The 18,317-nt window shown below is 47.9% G+C and overlaps 1 protein-coding gene across 6 annotated transcripts in view; it reads right to left on the bottom strand.

Annotated features, from left to right (window-relative positions):
- Positions 1-18,317, bottom strand: part of IFT43 (intraflagellar transport 43) — a 106,106-nt gene that overhangs the window by 20,160 nt on the left and 67,629 nt on the right. For 3 of the 6 annotated variants that reach the window (XM_081509338.1, XM_081509337.1, XM_081509334.1), the window contains 3 exons: positions 4,743-4,775; positions 4,350-4,412; positions 4,039-4,085 (listed from right to left, as the gene is read on the bottom strand). In XM_081509338.1, coding sequence (XP_081365464.1) covers positions 4,039-4,085; positions 4,350-4,412; positions 4,743-4,775 — 143 coding nt within the window. The remainder of the gene's footprint in view (positions 1-4,038; positions 4,086-4,349; positions 4,413-4,742; positions 4,776-18,317) is intronic. The other 3 variants (XM_081509339.1, XM_081509336.1, XM_081509335.1) reach the window with 2 other exon arrangements.

The raw sequence follows: 18,317 nt of genomic DNA, 5'->3' as shown, positions 1-18,317 counted from the left end.
GGCCGACCCGAAGTGTGGCAGAAGCCACCAATCAGTGAGAATCACAGCTGTCACTGTAGCGGCAGCAGAGGATGTCTCAGGAACACGTCTGGGAAGACAGACTCTGGGGACAGAAGCGCAGGGTACCTTGTTGACCAGCACCACTGGGAATTATTAGTAGGTTGAATAGCTTGGCAGCAGAGAGGAATTGAGTGAGAAGAGCTGAGGGGGAATATCTGGCAAAAATAAATGAGCCTGTCGATGAGAGATAACAAAAAGCAATGCAAGTGCTCAGGAATGATGGGAGGAGACTCAGGGGCTCTTACTAACTCCTAGAGCGAGTGCAGACTCAAGTCCTGACCTCTAGCAACTACCTTTGAACTGAACTGAACTGAGCGACTACTTTTCTACCTTCATACCCCTTTGAGATGAGATGAGACCAAAGTACTTGTGCACACGACTCCCTCTCCAGTCCTCAGTCCTGGCTTTGGAGGCATCACAGCAGGGTTGTCAAACTTCAGTGTGCAAAATATTTATCTGGGGAGCTTACTTAAATCAATGCAGATTCCCTGGGCCCCAACTCCAGCTTCTGCTTTGCCAGTGGCCTGGGAATCTGTATTTTTAAACTTTTTATTTTGTACTGGGGTGTAGCCATTGACAATGTCATGATGGTTTCAGGTGAACAGCAAAGGGACTCAGCCATACACATGCATGTATCCATTCTCCCCCAGGGCTTCCCCGGTGGTTTAGGTGGTAAAGACTCTGCCTGCAATGCAGGAGACCTGGGTTCGATCCCTGGGTGGGGAAGATCCCCTGGAGAAGGGAACAGCTAGCCACTCCAGTATTCTGGCCTGGAGAATTCCATGGACAGAGGAGCCTGGCGGGCTACAGTCCATGCGGTCGCAAAGAGTCGGACACGACTGAACAACTAAGCACTAAGCACATTCTCCCCCAAAAGCCCCCTGCCATCCAGGCTGGCACTTGACATTGAGCAGAGCTCCCTGTGCTGTACAGTAGGCCCTTGATGGTCATTCACTTTAAATACAAAAGTGTGCACACGTCCATCCCAAACTCTGGTAATCTGTATTTTAACCACCCTCCTAGCATATTTCATAATTGTCCTATAAGACTCTCACTCTAATCCTGTGCGGAAGCTATGGCACAGAGAATCATCTATGTTCTACAGATTCAATTCTCTCCTTCACCTTAGTCACATGCAAAAGTTAGTTAATAGAAGGCTTTGAAACTCCACTTCTAACCATGAGAGAGTAACTGGTACCAGACTTGCCTTCCTGCTATAAACAATCAGAAAACTAGAAAAAATACAAGAAACAGCTGCTTTCACACAGTGGACAAGAGGTAGCACAGAACTGAGATCCCTGAGGGCAGGGAAATGAATGAAGTAGGCCCTGCAGTCACCCTAGCTTCACCTTAGAGGTGCTTCCTGGGCACTGGTACAGGGTAGGGAACCCCAAGTGGAGCACGGGGAGGTCTGGCGGGGTTGAGGAGACACAGGTCAAAGTTTAGGTGGCTGGGATTTGAGAAACAACCTAAGTGTCCACTGATAGATGAATGGATAAAGAAGATATGGGGTGTGTGTGTGTGTGTGTATACACACACACACACACACACACACACACACACACACAAGGATTCCCAGGTGGCGCTAGTGGTAAAGAACCCACCTGCCAATGCAGGAGACTTAAGAGACACAGGGTTCGATCCCTGGGTCAGGAAGATCCCCTGGAGGAGGAAATGACAAACTCATTCCAGTATTCTTGCCTGGAGAATCCCATGGACAGAGAAGCCAGGAGGGCCACAGTCGAAGGGTCGCAGAGTTGGACATGACTGAAGCAACTTAGCACACAGCACACACATACATATATACATGTATGTGCATATGTGTATATATATATGTATGTGTATATATATGTATATGTGTGTGTGTGTGTGTGTATATATATATATATATATATATATATATATATATATATATATGGGGCTTCCCAGGTGGTGCTACTTGTAAAGAACCCGTCTGCCAATGAAGGAGATGCAGGAGATCCAGGTTTGATCCCTGGGTCAGGAAGATCCCCTGGAGAAGGAAATGGCAACTCACTTCAGGATTCTTGCCTGGAGAATCCCATGGACAGAGGAGCTTGGTGGACTATATTATAGTCCATGGAGTTGCAAAGAGTCGGACACGATTGAAGCAACTTAGCACACAATATATATATACACACAAACATATATTTGTGTGTATATACATATATATATATATATATACACACACACATACACAGTGGAATGTTGCTCAGCCATGAAAAAATGAAATCTTGCTGTTTGTGATAACATGGATGGTCCTGGAGGGTATGAGGCTTAAGTGAAATAAATCAGACAGAGGATGACACATACCATATGATTCTCACTTACGTGTGGAATCTAAAAAACATAACAAATACGAAACAAAAACAGACTTATACACACAGAGAACAAACAGGTGGCTGCCAGAGCAGGGGGTGGGGTGAAATTGGGGAACAGGATTAAGAGGTACAAACTTCCAGTGATAAAGTAAATAAACCACTGGGAAGTTCTATACAGCATAAGGAATATGGTCAATAAAATCGTAATAACTTGTATGGGGACAGATTTATCATGAGATCATTAATGGATGCAAACATGAAATCAATACATGGCACACCTGATACCAGCATAATACTGTACATCAACCATGCTTCAATTAAACCAAAAGAAACGATGGCCACAATTATCCGAATCTGATGAAAACCGTAAGTCCACAGACTCAAGATGTTCAAGTAGGATAAACACAAAGTAAACCACAACAAGGCACATCATGACCAAATTGCTGAAAAGAACTGATGAGGGAAAGTAAGTCTTAAAAGCAGGAGAAAAAGACAGTGCATACAGGGGAACGAAGATAAGGATGACCACTGACTTCTCAGCAGACAAAGCAAGCCGAAGGACAGTGAACTAAGTATCTAAAAGACTAAAAGGAAAGACGGAGTCGTCAGCCCAGAATTCTTTATCTGGTGAAAAGTAAAGACATTTTCAGAGGAACAAGACTGAGAGGATTTGTTGCCAGAGGACCTGATCTACAAAAAAATAAAACATTACACGAAGTGCTTCAGGCACAAGGAAAAGGATACTAGATGGAAATGGAGTTCTACACAAAGGAACAGACTGAGGAAATGGTAAATATGTGAGTTAAAAAAGAGGCTTTGATCATTCAGGTCCTGAAGATAACCTCCCCTCCAGTAGGCTTCCTGCAAAAGGTACACACAAACTTCATCTCTTCTCGAGTTCTGAACACGGGCCTCAGCTGCAACATGGCTGCTGGCCACTGAAGTGCGGTTTCTCCCTCATTTACAGCGTCAGCCTTTAACCAACTATGTGCCATGCACTAGAGATGCAAAGATAAATAAGGCATGGTGTCCACTATCAAGGAGCTTAGAGCCTGGTGGGAAGAACAACCGAGCCAGTAAAGAGTTAAAGCAGGGCGGTCACCTAGCCCTGTGACCACAAGCAACTTAATCTCTCTGTACTTTAGTTTCCTCAAATATAAAAGGGGGATAATAACAGTACTGCCTCGTAGGGCTGCTGTGAAAACGAAATGCTTCAGCATCTATAAATTGGGAGAACAGTGCCTGAGACATAATAAAGAGGCAATAAGTACCAGCTATTATTGGTTGGAGGTGGTCGTTACAATGGAGGTTTTCCCAGGAAGTTGTGGGCGCGTGGAGAAACAACGTCTGACTCAGAGAAGGGGTGGGGGTGGGACGGGAAGGGAAGACAGTTCAGAGGAGGTGATGCTTCTGGCCGAATGCTGAAGGACAAGGAGGATTAATGGCTAAGGAAGGGGGGAGGGACCCCAAGCAGGGGCAGCAGCACTCGGCCAGGCACAGAGATTCAACCCGCAGGCCAGGACGAGGCCACAGGGATGTGTCCAGTAAAGCCTGCAGCAAGTGGCACCTTGGCTGTAGCCTAGGAGATGCTCCGGGACGTCTCTGGAAGCCCTTCTGACTACCTCCATGGGCATCTTACCTCCTCCGTCATCTGATCTATCCAGGCTCTGCTGTCTGAGGCGGTGGCTGCCCCCCAAAAAGAAGGAAAAGAAAGGAAGAAGTGAGTTTCAAACACAGGAAGGAACAACCGATTACATTTTGACTGCTTCCATTCCTTTTCCTCGGTGAAAACGTCTCTGGACCCACTTTCCCCCACCAGCTTGGTCAGACCTGCTTCGTCAGTTGGTCTGACGTGCACGGCGCACAAGCTGTACCATCCCACCAGCAGCGTCACACGGACTGCGAAAGGATGCTCCTCCCACCCCACAGGTGTGAGACTGGTGGCCCTACCTGCACACTCCGTCTTGACCTAGACACCTGCCTTCTTTCTCTTTGATATGTCTGGGGAGGAGGCTAGGATTAGAAGGCTGGTGTTACTTCTGCCCATCTGCATCGATACAGCAGAACCTAAGGGTCAGTACTGTTGACACCGTAATGTACCATCTAGGAACCAGGGGGTGGGAGACAGGACATGGGCATCGACGCCAGAGTCCAGCCCTTCAGCTGCAGAAGCAGCATTCGTGAGCCCTTGACTAGTGCTCCAATCTCCAGCCCGAGCCCAGCCCACTCCCTACTGTCTATTTTCAGATGCTGTGTTCAACAAAGGCTGAACTGACGAGGACCACACAGACCGCATGGCTGACTAGAGTCACACAGGATGCTGTAAGAATACTGGAAACATACTCTTCTATTTCTTCAGAAGCCCTCCTTCCTGACCTGAAAAAGAGAGAGAGACAAAGTTTATGAGAACCTGCTAGTCTCTGCACTGGCGTGGCACACCGGAGGGGTGTTTCAATAATGGGGTAAAATGAGAATAACTCGAGTGATCTATCTGTCTGGATTCCTCTTTATAGACCAAGGCCCACAGCCGATGAGAGACAATAACGGTAATGCCTTCTTATGTCGTTTTTTCAGCAAGTCTCCAAATTAAGTTGTTGAGCTCAAGGGCTTCAGTTGAAGGAGAAGCTCAAAACTCAAAAGCTGTATGGATGATACCATGCCTTCTTTTTCTTTCAACAATTAACTGATCAATTTACAGGTGCACGCTCTTAGGACTGAGGCTGTGGCTGTGCGTTTCGTTTGGAGCTGTTGTGCTAACACACGTAGCTCCCCGCGAGCAGAACGGGATGAACCAGCCGTGCAGTTTGGGCCTGACTTCTTGCCTCCCCCATGGGAAGGACCGCAAGGCCCTGTGAGTGATGGTGGCCTGTTCACACGCTTATGTGAGGCCCAGGTTCTCCAACCTGAACGTGTGTTAGAACCATCTGGGAAGCTTGTCAGACATGCGGATCGCTGGGCCCAGCAGTGAGAGATTTCTGGATCAGCAGTCTAGTGGAGGGGGACTACATCTTAACATCAACAATCATCAGCATTTAGCCAGTCTTACTTAGAAGACTTAAGACCAGGGTTTCTCAGAGGCTCAGTAGTGACCTGTTTGGATTAGAATTCCTGGAAATTTGAGCGTGTGTTACACAGAGATTACTTTTCTGTATGTGTGACGATCTCTGTGATAACAGAGTATTTGTTTTCTTTATGAATTCTTTTAAGTCAGAAATCAATCACCATGATCCGTGCGGGCATAGGGTGATGGTAATGCCTTAATGGCTGGGAGGCAGGATGCCTGAGAAGGCCCTCCCCAGGAAAAGGGACCTCGGAACCAACCGGCCCCTTCTGCAAAAATGCAAATAATTCTCCCCAAGAGGGGAAAGGTAAAGTAAACCCTGGGACCGCTGCTTCTGACTGTTGTGGTGAAGTTGAACACTCAAGACCCGCTGTCCAAAGGACCCGGTCCTCTGTCACCAGCAGTAGGAGGGCTTGAATGGAAACCAGGATCAGAGGAGAGGAACAGGCTTCAGGAGGGTGGTCACCCAGGCCAGCGCCTCCCCGCTCTACAGAAGGGGCAGCTGTCTCCTGTTACCCTCAGGGGTCTTTACAGAATCGTTCCTTCCGAAGCCCTGTGCTGGGGGAAGCAGCGGCAGTGATTCGGTCGGAAGGAAACCATAATGATAAGGCTACTCTTCGGGGGAAGGCTGATTCATTGCCACTTATCCACTCATCATCCAAATCGGGGCTGAGTTCCATATTCGGTGTAATTGCTGCTGAACCCACGTCCTGCTCCGTCCCACTCTTGGGGCAGCCCAGGATCTTCTCGCATCTCGTTGCATTCTGCAAGGAAGGAGTTGGAACTAGAGACCACGGCCCCCAGGGATGGAGGGCAGGGATGTCCTCAGGTGGCATTCTGTCTGTCTGTCTGTCTGTCTCTCCATCTCTCCTGCCAGAAATAGCAGGTTCCAGGCGAGCCTTCTGCTCGGGAGATGGAAAGCCTAGTGGGAACCTGGGTGGGGCCCCAGAGAAATGGCATGAAATCCTGCCTGTGGGACAGTGGGCCACTTTCAGGCCGTACTGAGCTTCAGGTAAGTTTGGGCTGCGCCACACCACTGCTTATTTCGGTCTGGTTTCATTTTGTTCTGTTTTAACATGAATTTTGTGTCCAAATTGGTATATTTTGTACAAAAAAAAAAATCTGGATTTTTGAATTCTTCAAATATGAACCCTGGCGATACTGTACTTACATTCGCTTAAGGAAAACCTGGGGAAGCTGGGCTGTTCCCAATGCCTTCCCCACTGGGAGCCTGAGCTCCGCCCTCCTAGAACTGGGGGTCCCTACTAGCTGAGGCTGGGAAAGATTGAAGGCGGGAGGAGAAGGGGACGACAGAGGACGAGACAGTTGGATGGCATCACCGACTCGATGGACGTGAGTTTGAGTAAACTCCAGGAGTTGGTGATGGACAGGGAGGCCTGGCGTGCTGCAGTCCATGGGGTTGCAGAGAGTCGGACATGACTGAGCGACTGAACTGAATTGAACTGAACTAGCTCTTCATCACTGAGCCTGTGGTGCTGGTTTTCCAACAGAAGTGAAAAAACAAGTGAAGCATTTCCTGCAGCTGTGCAGCTACTAAAAGTGAAAAAGCAAAAGGCAGTGCGAACCATGCTTCAGGAGAACAGGCAGAGGGTATATTTCTTTACAGAACTGTGACTATGCAAGTAACTTCTGTACCTCAGTGATATAATTTAAGGAGCTATTCTGAAATAATCCCCACTTCACAGATTTACTATACCTGCCCAGTCAGTCCCCAGAGGCACCTCAGGCCATGCAGTGATGTGGGATCTAGCACAATTTTCAAACCACAGGTCGTGACCCATTAGTGAGCCATGAAATCCATTTAGAGGATCACCCCCAGCCTTTCTTTTTTAATCTTTCTTTTTTTTCAATAGCAAAGAATAGTGAAGAGAGTGTATTGCAAATCGTAAAGATAAATATTATGTACTTTTTTTTTTTTAGGTTTATATACAGATATACCCAGTCATGATGTAGAGTGCATTTTTTAAATTGCTGCTGACAGGTTAAAAAAAAAAATAGAAAACGTGGTGTTCTATCACTGCCCAGTAGGTAACCCGAGAAGGAAGGACGTGGGGTTGCAGTCCTGTCTCTCCCAGGCTGTGTGGGTGGGTGGAGCCTGACAGAGGGGACAGCGGGTTCTGCAACATCTCTTCCTAGCAGACACATTTCCAGGGACACAGTGTGAGCCGGTCCAACCCCGAGGCGGGAGGACTGCAGAGCAGCGGCCAGCTCCGCCCCGGGCTTTTGGTCTCTCACCGCCCTTGTAGCCCACACGCCTCTTTCCCCAGAAGCGCTGTGAGACGGTTTTGGAGCCTGGCAACTATCATACTGGTGACCCCACTGTATAGAGATACAGCACGCTTTGGGATCTTCAGAGACTCTCGTGTCTATCAGCAGTAGTTCTGGAAAAGAGGCAGCTGCAGGCTCCAGGAGCACCGTGTTACACACAGACTGGGACTGTGGGCGCTGCGTTGTGTGCTTTTGTCCCCGTCACAGAGCCGGGCGGTGGGGAGGCTGAAACGAGACTCCCCATTGCCCACCTTCCACCCCAGAGTCCAAATGCGCTGCCCCAAGCCCTTGCAAAAGCAGGTACCCACTGATTCTTAGCTGTCCCCTGGGCTCCTCGAACGCTGCTTAGATTTACTGGGCTCGCATGTTTTCCATACTTACAGGAGACAACAGACAGCTCATTGAAAGCTTCAGAGAATCCTTTACACGAGGAGTTCTTAACCAATGGACCACAAGAGAATCACCCTGGGAAGCTTTTGCAGTGTCCATGTGCTAGGCGTCACCCCAGGCCCCCCGAAGGAGTAATTTCTAGAAAAGGAACCCAGTCATGTACATGTGAATCACTGCCTGAAACCTTATGTCAGAGAGCAGGCTGAACTCGCTAGTTGCCAAGCAGCAGGAGGTAAGCCTTTATGCCTTCCGAGTTGCCTACTTTCTTCTCTCTGTGTTAGTCGCTCAGTTGTGTCCAGCTCTTTGCGACCTCATGGACTGTAGCCCACCCGACTCCTCTGTCCATGGAGTTCTCCAGGCAAGAATCCTGGAGTGGTTGCTATTCCCTTCTCCAGGGGATCTTCCCAACCCAGGGATCAAACCCAGGTCTCCTGCACTGCAGGCAGATTCTTTACCACTTGACCCACCAGGGAAGCCCTTTCTCCTAACACAAGTGACAGGCTGAGGGGAGGAAGGAAACGTCCTCACGGACTAAGGCTCCATTCTCAAGTGACCCTGAACTGGCTTTCCCCGAGACTCAGCTGGGATTCCCCAGTGTTTGCAAAAGCTCAGCAGGTGCCCTCCATCCAGGGAGGCCCAGAAGCAATTCAGATCCGATTAGAGATGCTTGTTCAATATTCAAAATGTAAAACACAGAGGTTGCTGAACCAGCACTTTGAAAAGTTAATTAAATGCCAGGTTTCTTTTTAAGAGCTACTCCATCACTTGCTGATTGCTTTGGCCATTTTGCAGAATGAAGCTTTAACTCCGGACAATGAGAGTACATGTTCTCCCTCACCTCCCACCTTGGGGAGACAGGGTGACGGGAATAAGGGCACCCTGGTCTCCTGCTCTGCAGCGAGGGATGGCTGGACCTGGTCGGTAACTTGCCAAGAAGGGAAACCATGGCCCTCTCTGTGTGGAGCTTTACAAATCACTAAGATTGCTGAGCTCCATGCGAAGCTGTCCTTTAAACACTGAGTTCCCAGGGGGAGACTCGAAGGTTAGGGGCATTGTCTGGTTTTCCCTATTTTATTTTGCTTATTTTTAAATTATTTTTATTTGTTTTTATCTTTTTGCTGTGCCACACAGCACGTGGGATCTTAGTTCCCTGATTAGAAATCGAACCTGTGTCCCCTGCATTGGAAGAGAGGAGTCTTAACCACTGGACCAACAGAAACGCCCTTGGTTTTTCCCTACTTTTCTTTAAAGCCCAATCCTTCAGCTCCACACTCAATCAGTCCACTCCTGGTGTTCACCCCTGCTTCTCTACCATCCACACTAGGGGTTTCCTCCTTAGCTCCACACATTCACCCTCAATTCTCAGGGAAAAGACCCTTCCCAGGCCCTCACCCCCACAGACCTGTAAGGCTGATGACTGATCATAGCAACAGTTACCATTGATAGAGCTTGCTGGGTGCTAGGCACTCTTATTTATATATCACTGTTACATAACACTATATAAGCATTACACATTTACATATTACCTTATTTATTTATCACATTATCTTCTTTAATATGCCCCCTTTTATAGATGAGGAGCCTGGAGCTCAGAGAAGTAAAGTAATTTGACTAAAATCACCCAGATAGCAAGTGATCGGGCCAGAATACAAATTCCAGTTCTTAACCCCTACATGATACAGGCACTCAGGCAGCTCTATGGACCAGGGGAATGGCTCATTCTACATTCTGCTTCAAGTTCAATTCATATTTTTCACGATGAGACGAGGATATAAGACTGTAAGACTTTTGATTTAGAGTAGCATGACAGCTTTGGACCACGGGGTACTTAATGTTGGCTTAATTGTTTTGTGTGACTGTTCGTGTACTTTTATTTACAATCTGACAGCTCACGTAATGGCAGAGAGGAGACCCCATCTAGCCAGGTCACCCTTCCCTCCACGTCCTCGCCTTTCCAAACTTCCTCTGCTCAAATGCAATTCCTTTCTTTTGACATTTAGAGACCACGCTGACATGCACTGGGCATGATTTTGGTCAGCAGAGGACAAGCTTGATGGCTTCTGGCACATCTCATGCCTGCAGCCACACAGAACCACGGCCCGATCCCCGATGCTCGGTTTTACCCTGGGGCTCAGTGGCAGAGAAGGACCTCAATGTGAAAACCCTCCCCATCTGTGCAGCCCATCTCCTCTGCCCGCCCTCCCGCATCAGGCAGAAGGCCTCAGCTGCTGCCTACATGGGTCACGTGCTGAAGGGTGAAAGGCGGCCCTAATGTAGACATCATCTCAGTTAAAATGTTGCTCTCGAGTTTAATGGAATACCGCAGAGATCTAAATGGAGATAAAGTACCACGGCTCAGAGAACAGCCAGGATGCTATCTTTATGCAGCATGACAATGTTCAGTGGTTAATTAGACACCGTTAACCTATTTTAGCAGGGGACATAACTGGGATAAATGGGGGGAAGTGTCCTTGAAGTCTCTTAATATCCACAGCGCATATTGGACCCTAGACTCACCTCCCAGCTGCAAGACAGCACAGGCTTAAAATAGATCAAAGAGCTGGACATGGAAGTGCCCAGCGGAAGATGCTCTACCGGCCCACCCCGCCTGGGCCACAGCCTCTAACCGGCACGGGATGTGAAGGGTTTGGACAAGTGGTTACTAGTACAACTTGTTGCCTATGAGAGGAGCGCTAAAGCCACTGTAAGGGGCTTACAGGGCTCGCGTGACAAAAAGAAGAAACTCTGCAGCCAGGGACCAAATTCGTAAATACTTAGCAAGGGCAAGAGCAGGAGTGAGAGACCAGCTAAAGTGAAGCTAAAGCTACCTTATATTTTCAAAACATATCACTCCTCTGGAGGAAAAGCAGGCAAAATACCACTTTCCTGCGAGGTTCTCAACTCTCATAATTCTTAAAGGTCCAATAAAAATCTCACAAACCTCGCTGAGGTCAGTCTTACCAAGATGTGAGAGGGGAGGTCATTTGTCCCAGGTCATATAACACATCACCAGTACATCCAGCACCAAGGCTCTACTTTATAAATTGTATGACCCAGCAAATGAGCCTTCACAGCAAAAACCCAAATCTGAGCAGACGGGAAATCTTCCATTGTAATCTCGGCTACCAGGTCCATTCAGCATCAGGCAGTGGACTGCTAAACTGGGGTCCCTCTGCTCTAAATGTCCCCACACCTACAATATTGATTAACAACCAGATATTTCTCATGAACTGAAGTTTTCTTCGGCTAAAAGATTTCTCCTCATTGAAAATCTCTCCTGAAGGTTGAAACCCCCACTCTTTCCCGCTGGGTTCCTAATTCTTGCCATTCATGTATTTAGTGTCTAGAATGTTTTTCTAGGTATTGTTCATTTTCCTTTCTTTTTAAAAACAAATGAGAACTCCCCAGCACCCAAATTCTGGCACTTTGGGGTTTTAGATCACCTTAGAGTACAGATAGCTCCTACTGGCATTATCAGCAAGCGAGGTGTCTAGTAGAAAGACGAAGAACAACCTCCAAATTCTATCTGTAGATTCCCAAACCCTATCAAGTAGAAGGGATAGGGAATTACAAGGCAATTCCTGGGTGAAGTTTGCCCTCTGCTGGTCAGATTCAAAACAACATCTTTGTTTCGATTCAAACTCGAAAGAAGTATGTATTTATCAGGAGGAAAAAAAAGATTGAAATATACAAAACAGTCTTAGTAGCTAAAAATAATTATGGGAACATATAATATGTATGTATATGCCTGATATGAATAAACTAAAAAGTTGAAGAGTTCACACCTCTAGATCTTAGGTACCTTGAATGAACACTATTTTATTCAGAACAAACGGTGGGTGTTGGGATTTGTGGATCTTTTGCTCAGGATTTTACAATTTGGCTGCAGAAAAAGAACATTATAGAGATGGCAGTAATGCCTCAGAAGTCTTACCTACCACAGTGCCTGAAAGACTGCGGCCACCATCCCACCTGTGCATCTTGCAGGTGAGGAAATAAAGAGACTAGGAGATGCCAAAGCAACCTCATTACAGACCCAAGACGAGCTGGACACACAGCTGGAACTGGACACCAACATTCCCTCATCTACTGCTGGTTCTATTACGCCTCAGATTTAACAGAACAAGTGTGTTGATCATTCAATTGTATCTGACTCTTGAGACCCCATGGACTGTAGCCCAACAGGCTCCTCTGTCCATGGGATTCTCCAGGCAAGACTACTGGAGTGCACAGCCATTCCCTTCTCCAGGGGAATCTTCCCGACCCAGGGATCGAACCTGGGTCTCCCGCACTGCAGGCAGATTCTTTACCGTCTGAGCCACCAGGGAAGCCCCAAAGAACAAGTGAGGTCAGAGCAAAATATCATGGTAGCACTAAAGACAGAACTAATCCTTCCGGTTGGGTGATGCTGGAACAACTCCCTAGAAAATGTGCTTGAGACTGGCAGAAAAGTTGCAGGAGGAAAAAAACCTGAATAAAGGCAGGAGGCGCAAAAGGGCCAGGTGTGCTCAGAAAACGGCAGGGGAGCTGGTGCGTCTGAAATACAGAGTGGTGGCTGAAAATGAGAATGGCGGAGGAAGTGGCTGGACATACTGACAGACTGGAACAAGATGCTCTTCCACGTAGGTATCAACTCCAGAAACACAGACACTGATACGGCTCAGGGATGGAACGAGGGGGCTACCCATTTTCACTGGGCTCCTTTTTTCCCCTTCAAGTTACTAAGACAATTGAGGGGGGGTACGATGAACAATAGGCCACCTACCACATATCTAGCAACACAAAAGCAGCACACAGGGTTAAGTAGAAGACACTCAGTCATCCTTCCTGCTGGAGAAGGATGAGGAGGAAAAACGTCTGGGAAGAAGTGCTGTTGAAACATCTGCCACGCTCAAATGCCACCGTCACGCATTTTGCTGTAAGTGGACTTCCTGCAACTGCTTTATACATTGACTCCTTACTTTTACTTTAATAAATTTCCTTAAAAGAAAACTTTACATTCTCAATTGAAATTCTGCATTACCAACCATAGAGAAGGTAGTTACAAAAAAAAATACAGCTTAAATAAAACACAAAATTTACTATAGCTACGTAGTGCTATTTGCCAAAGTCTGAGCCTATGGCATATTCCTGCTTTGTTAAAAAGGTAGATTATTAGCAAGGTTAGAAAGGTATTAAGGAAATACTAGGTGCAAACTGAGACTTTCCCACTGATACAATTGGAGGGGGCTGAAAGCCGATGGGAGAGATAGTAACTTTGAGACTCAGGGCTGGTCTCTGGGAAATGTGGCCACAAGGACGAAAAGTGAAATGACACAGGTGGTAACCAAAATAACTAGAAATCATGGCTCCACAAGTCAGTTTTTGTTGTTGTTCAGTTGCTCAGTCATGTCCGACTCTTTGTGATCCCACGGACTGCAGCACGCCAGGCTTCCCTGTCCCTCACCATCTCCTGGAGCTTGCTCAGACTCATGTCCATTGTGTCTGTGATGCCATCCAACCAGCTTGTCCTGTCATCCCTTCTTCTGCCTTCTATCTTTCCCAGCATCAGAGTCTTTTCCAATGAGTCAGCTCTTTACATCAGTTGGCCAAAGTATTGGAGCTTCAGCATCAGTCCTTCCAATGAATCTTCAGGGTTGATTTCCTTTAGAACTGACTGGTTTGATCTCCCTGCAGTCCAAGGGACTCTCAAGAGTCTTTTCCAGCACCACAGTTGAAAAAGCATCAATTCTTCGGTGCTCAGCCTTCTTTATGGTCCAATTCTCACATTCATACATGACTACTGCAGAAACCATAGCTTTGACTAGATGGACCTTCGTCAGCAAAGTCAGGGGGCAAACTTTCATCAGTGCTTCTGAAAACCTTTATTTCAGTCCATTTAAAAAAAAACCTAGAGTTGATTTACACTGAATGGGTTGTGTCTTTTACTTCTCCATAATAAAGAAACCTGTAGAGATTTCCTTCTAGTCATTCATTAGTTGTTTCCTCTGTCTTTCCGTTGCATCCTGTGGTCCCCCATAGGCCCAAAATCACACTGGGACTCACCCAAGTGAGAAGCTACCCATAGGGAAGGTGGTGCAGTGGTACCTGCCGCTAGAGGTGGCCCCCTTCCACTGCCAGCGTGTGAGGCCCTCCCGGGGCCTGGCAGGGTGCTGTGTGGGGCAGCCTTCTGGAAGGCTCCGGATCCAACCCAGTGACTCCCTGGTACAGAACCGAGGACACTCTGTCACTTCTCAATATGGTCTCTTGTGCAATGACCAATGGGAAACCAGGAGAAAGAGGCCTAGCCCCCAGTAACCAGCAGTGGTGAGGGTAGACAAAAAAGTAAAACCACCAGCAGAACCACCAGATCAGAAAAGAACCGAGCTTATCTGAAAGGGGTTCTATTTCGTGTGCATAACTTATACCTATGTCTGCCCAGGCTGTGGCTTCGACAATGAAAACTGCTTTCAGTTACTTCTCAATAAAGGACTAAAAAGAGAAGGGAAAAGGCAGGTATGATGTTCACAGATGCATTTTATTTTTGAGAGACTGAATCCATCAAAGGGAGAACAAGGAGATCACGTATGCCGGGAGAATTCTAACCAATGGCGGGTGCCCCCATCGCTCCCTGCTGGCTTTCAGCTGGCTCACTCTGCGAGGCGGCGCATCCCCCTTTAGCAGATGGGCTGGCTCAGGGGACACAACTTCTCTTCCTTGAAAGTTTTTTTTTTTTTTTTTTTGTTCAGTAAGATTGCTTCATATGATCAACATCTCATTTCTGCGAGGGTCCCGGAGGACCACAGTAAAGACAGGTTTTGTTCTCACAGACGCGCTGTTGCACAAATAGTGTAGTGCACGGCCTTTTCATGAACTTGAGATGAATGCCTGCCGCTCTCCAGGTTTGAGGATGGCATGGCTGCAGAACGAGAGGCACATTCTACTACACTAATTAGCTGGATGACCTTGGGCAGCAGGGCAAGGTGACATCTGCCGGCTTTTCTAAGTCTTAAGAGTCTACCCCTGAGCCACTTAACCACCCCAGGCCTCATCTTTTCCATCTCCAAACCGAAGGGGCTCACCTTGTGACCTCTCAGGTCCCTCCTCGGCTCTGTGAATGACACTGACCCTGCCTCTACTGGCCCCCACCCCCCCAGTCTGTTCCCATGAAAACCATTTCCTACTCTGACAACCTCCCAAGCCACCCCTTTCCCACATCTGGTTTGTGTGCTCAGTTGCTAAGTCATGCCCGACTCTTTGTGACCCCATGGACCGTAGCCCACCAGGCTCCTCTGTCCATGGGATTCTCCAGGCAAGAATACTGGAGTGGGTTGCCATTTCCTTCTCCAGGGGATCTTCCCGATCCCCACAACTGGTTTAATCCAGCCCTAAAATTTCATTTGCTGTCATGTACTGGTTTGCAGACTCCCAAAGTCAACCCCTAGGGAAAACAAAACCAAAGAGGAAAGGGGAGGGAGGGAGGAGAAGGGCAGGGAAAGAGGAAGGGAACAGCAGGAAAAGGAAGCGGGGGTGGGAGGGGGGACCCTTCTCCCTTATTCAGTCATTTCTAGAAACAACAAAGTTAACACAAACTCTCTTCCTATTGGAGAACTGAAGACATTTTCCTCCTTGGTCCTCCCTTCCCTTTTCCTGGGCGCTCAGTCGCTTCAGCAGTGTCTGACTCTTTGCAACCCTAGGGACCGTAGCCCACCAGGCTCCTCTGTCGGTGGGATGCTCCAGGCAAGAATACTGGAGTGGGTGGCCATGCCCTCCTCCAGGGGATCTTCCCGACCCAGGGACTGAACTCACATCTCCTGTGTCTCCGGCATTGCCGGTGGGTTCTTTACCCACTGAGCCCACCTGGGAAGCCCTCTTTTCTTGAAGAAGTGAAGTGAGGTCACTCAGTCGTGTCTGCCTCTTTGTGACCCCATGGACTGTAGCCCACCAGGCTACTCTGTCCATGGGATGCTCCAGGCAAGAATACTGGAGTGGGTTGCCATTTCCTCCTCCAGGGGATCTTCCCGATCCAGGGATCGAACCCGGGTCTCCCACATTACAGGCAGATGCTTTACCGTCTGAGCCATCAGGGAAGCCTCTTTTCTTAGGTGTTGTCAAAACCTGCCACACTCTCCCAGCTTCACAGGGAACCTTTACCTTCCCTTCCTACTCCTCTGCTAACTGCCCCGGTGGCTCTCTTTCTCCAGACTGTGACCCCTTTCTACTTCCTTTCCCTCTAAGCAGTTGGAGAGAAGGACCTGCTGACCCTCCGGACCTCCCAACAGGGGACCTCAGAAATCAACCCTCTGCTCTCCCGGTCCCGGAGGGCTGGAAGCCCTGGGGCTCAGCTGGCTCTGAGTATCGGCTCTGGAGTCAGAGGGTTCGAAGCCAAGCATCACCATTCACTGTCTGTGTGCTCTTGGGCAAGTCACTTAAACTCTGCAAAACTGGTAATAGTACCACATTTCGCTTCACGGGGTTGTCATTAGAATCACGTAAGTTAATTTACATCATGTATTTAGTATAGTACTTGGCACATAGGATGAGACAGGGAACAGCTGTTGCTACTGCCATTACGGTGATAATGAGGATGCTTTTAACTCCAGTCTCCACTCCCTGTGCTCAAGACACTGTCTTTCTCCTCCTCAATTCTATAACCGAACCTCTGCTCAGAGATGGGTGCTGGCCACGTGTGCACAACTATTGCTTCATACTTTCTGCTTCTAACCCCCTCGCTCCCCTGCTTCCCAGGTTACTGCTGCCTCTGGCTCAATCTGTCGTGAACTCCTCAGCCAACATGCCCGGCAGCCTACCCTGGAGGAATGGGACACACCCACCCTCCCCTGGTGGCCGGCAACCACCCCAAGCCAGCCGCCCAGCCGCCCGCCACTTCCCACGATGCTGACTCAGTCTGCAGGCTCATCCTCGGCCTTCTCAGTGCACACCCTTCTCGTGCCATCCATCTCCTGCTTTTCACTTTTTCTGCCTCTTGGCTCCCTTCCTTCACTTCAGCCACTTTTGTTTATCCCTGTCTCAAAAGCAACTTTTTCTGCCTTTTGAGTACTTTCCAAACGATTCCCCACTTCTAAGAAGAAGCTTCCAGCATTAGGTGAGACTGTTTTTATGCTCCTTAGCACATCCGACTCTCTACATCACATGACACAGTCTCAGCAGAAGAATCCTATCCAGTGATTTCTGTCTCTCGGCCTGATGGGGTCGACCAGAGAAAACAATATGGCACCTACTCAGAACTCATTTCCTCATCCTCTCAATTCAAACCCTAATTCTGCTTTAGTTGATAATAAGCCTAACTAAAAATATTCCACTCCCCAGCCTCTTTTGCACTGAGGGGTGAGCATATACATTCCTGATCAATGAGAAAGGTGCAGCAGTCCCTGGAAAGCATATTCTACCCCCTCACCTCCAAAAGACAAATTCTTGCTAAGAAAGAACCCTTTGTCTTCTCCTCCATATCATCTGCCATTCTTCTTGCCTGGAACACAGAGGTGAGGTCTGGAGGTACAGCAGCCATTATACCACTATGAGGCATGCACATGATGACAAACACCCACATGCAAAGAACGGTGGGCAGGAAGATGGAAAGAGTTCCATCCCTGCCGTCACCACAGAGCTGCCACATCAGCCCTGGACCACAAAGTTCTGGACCTCCTATTTTCTGAGATAAACCTCTCTTCATTTAGATCTCTGCTAATACGGTTCTCTGCTGCTTGCCAATGCAGGAGCCTCAGGAGACAGCATTTCAATCCCTGGGTTGGGAAGATCCCCTGGAGGAGGAAATGGCAACCCACTCCAGTATTCTTGCTGTGATAACGCCATGGACAGAAAAGCCTGGTGGGCCCGAGTCCATGAGGTCACAAAGAGCGGGACATAACTGAGTGACTGAGCACACATGTACGCCGCTGCTTGCAGATGGATTCAACCTCAGATGAATGCAACCTCACTAATACAACAAAACTAGCCGCAAATGAGAAGTCATTCCAGGTAAGGAGGAACACATACCCTATGGAAAAACCACCCTCATGAAATCATAATTAGGTAACCTTAATAAATAGTCTCATAAGAGAAAGCAATGATTTGAAATGGATACATGAGGAGAGCAATTCACAGGAAATGGATGAGTGACATCACCAAAATCTGCTGGAAAAAAAAGGGATGTCAAACTCAAGGGAAAAGCTGAGCAG

Source organism: Giraffa tippelskirchi, chromosome 7 (genome assembly GCF_054371585.1).
Source record: "Giraffa tippelskirchi isolate mGirTip1 chromosome 7, T2T-mGirTip1v1.2.pri, whole genome shotgun sequence".
NCBI lineage: Eukaryota > Metazoa > Chordata > Mammalia > Artiodactyla > Giraffidae > Giraffa > Giraffa tippelskirchi.
This window is presented reverse-complemented; position numbering and strand designations above follow the sequence as displayed.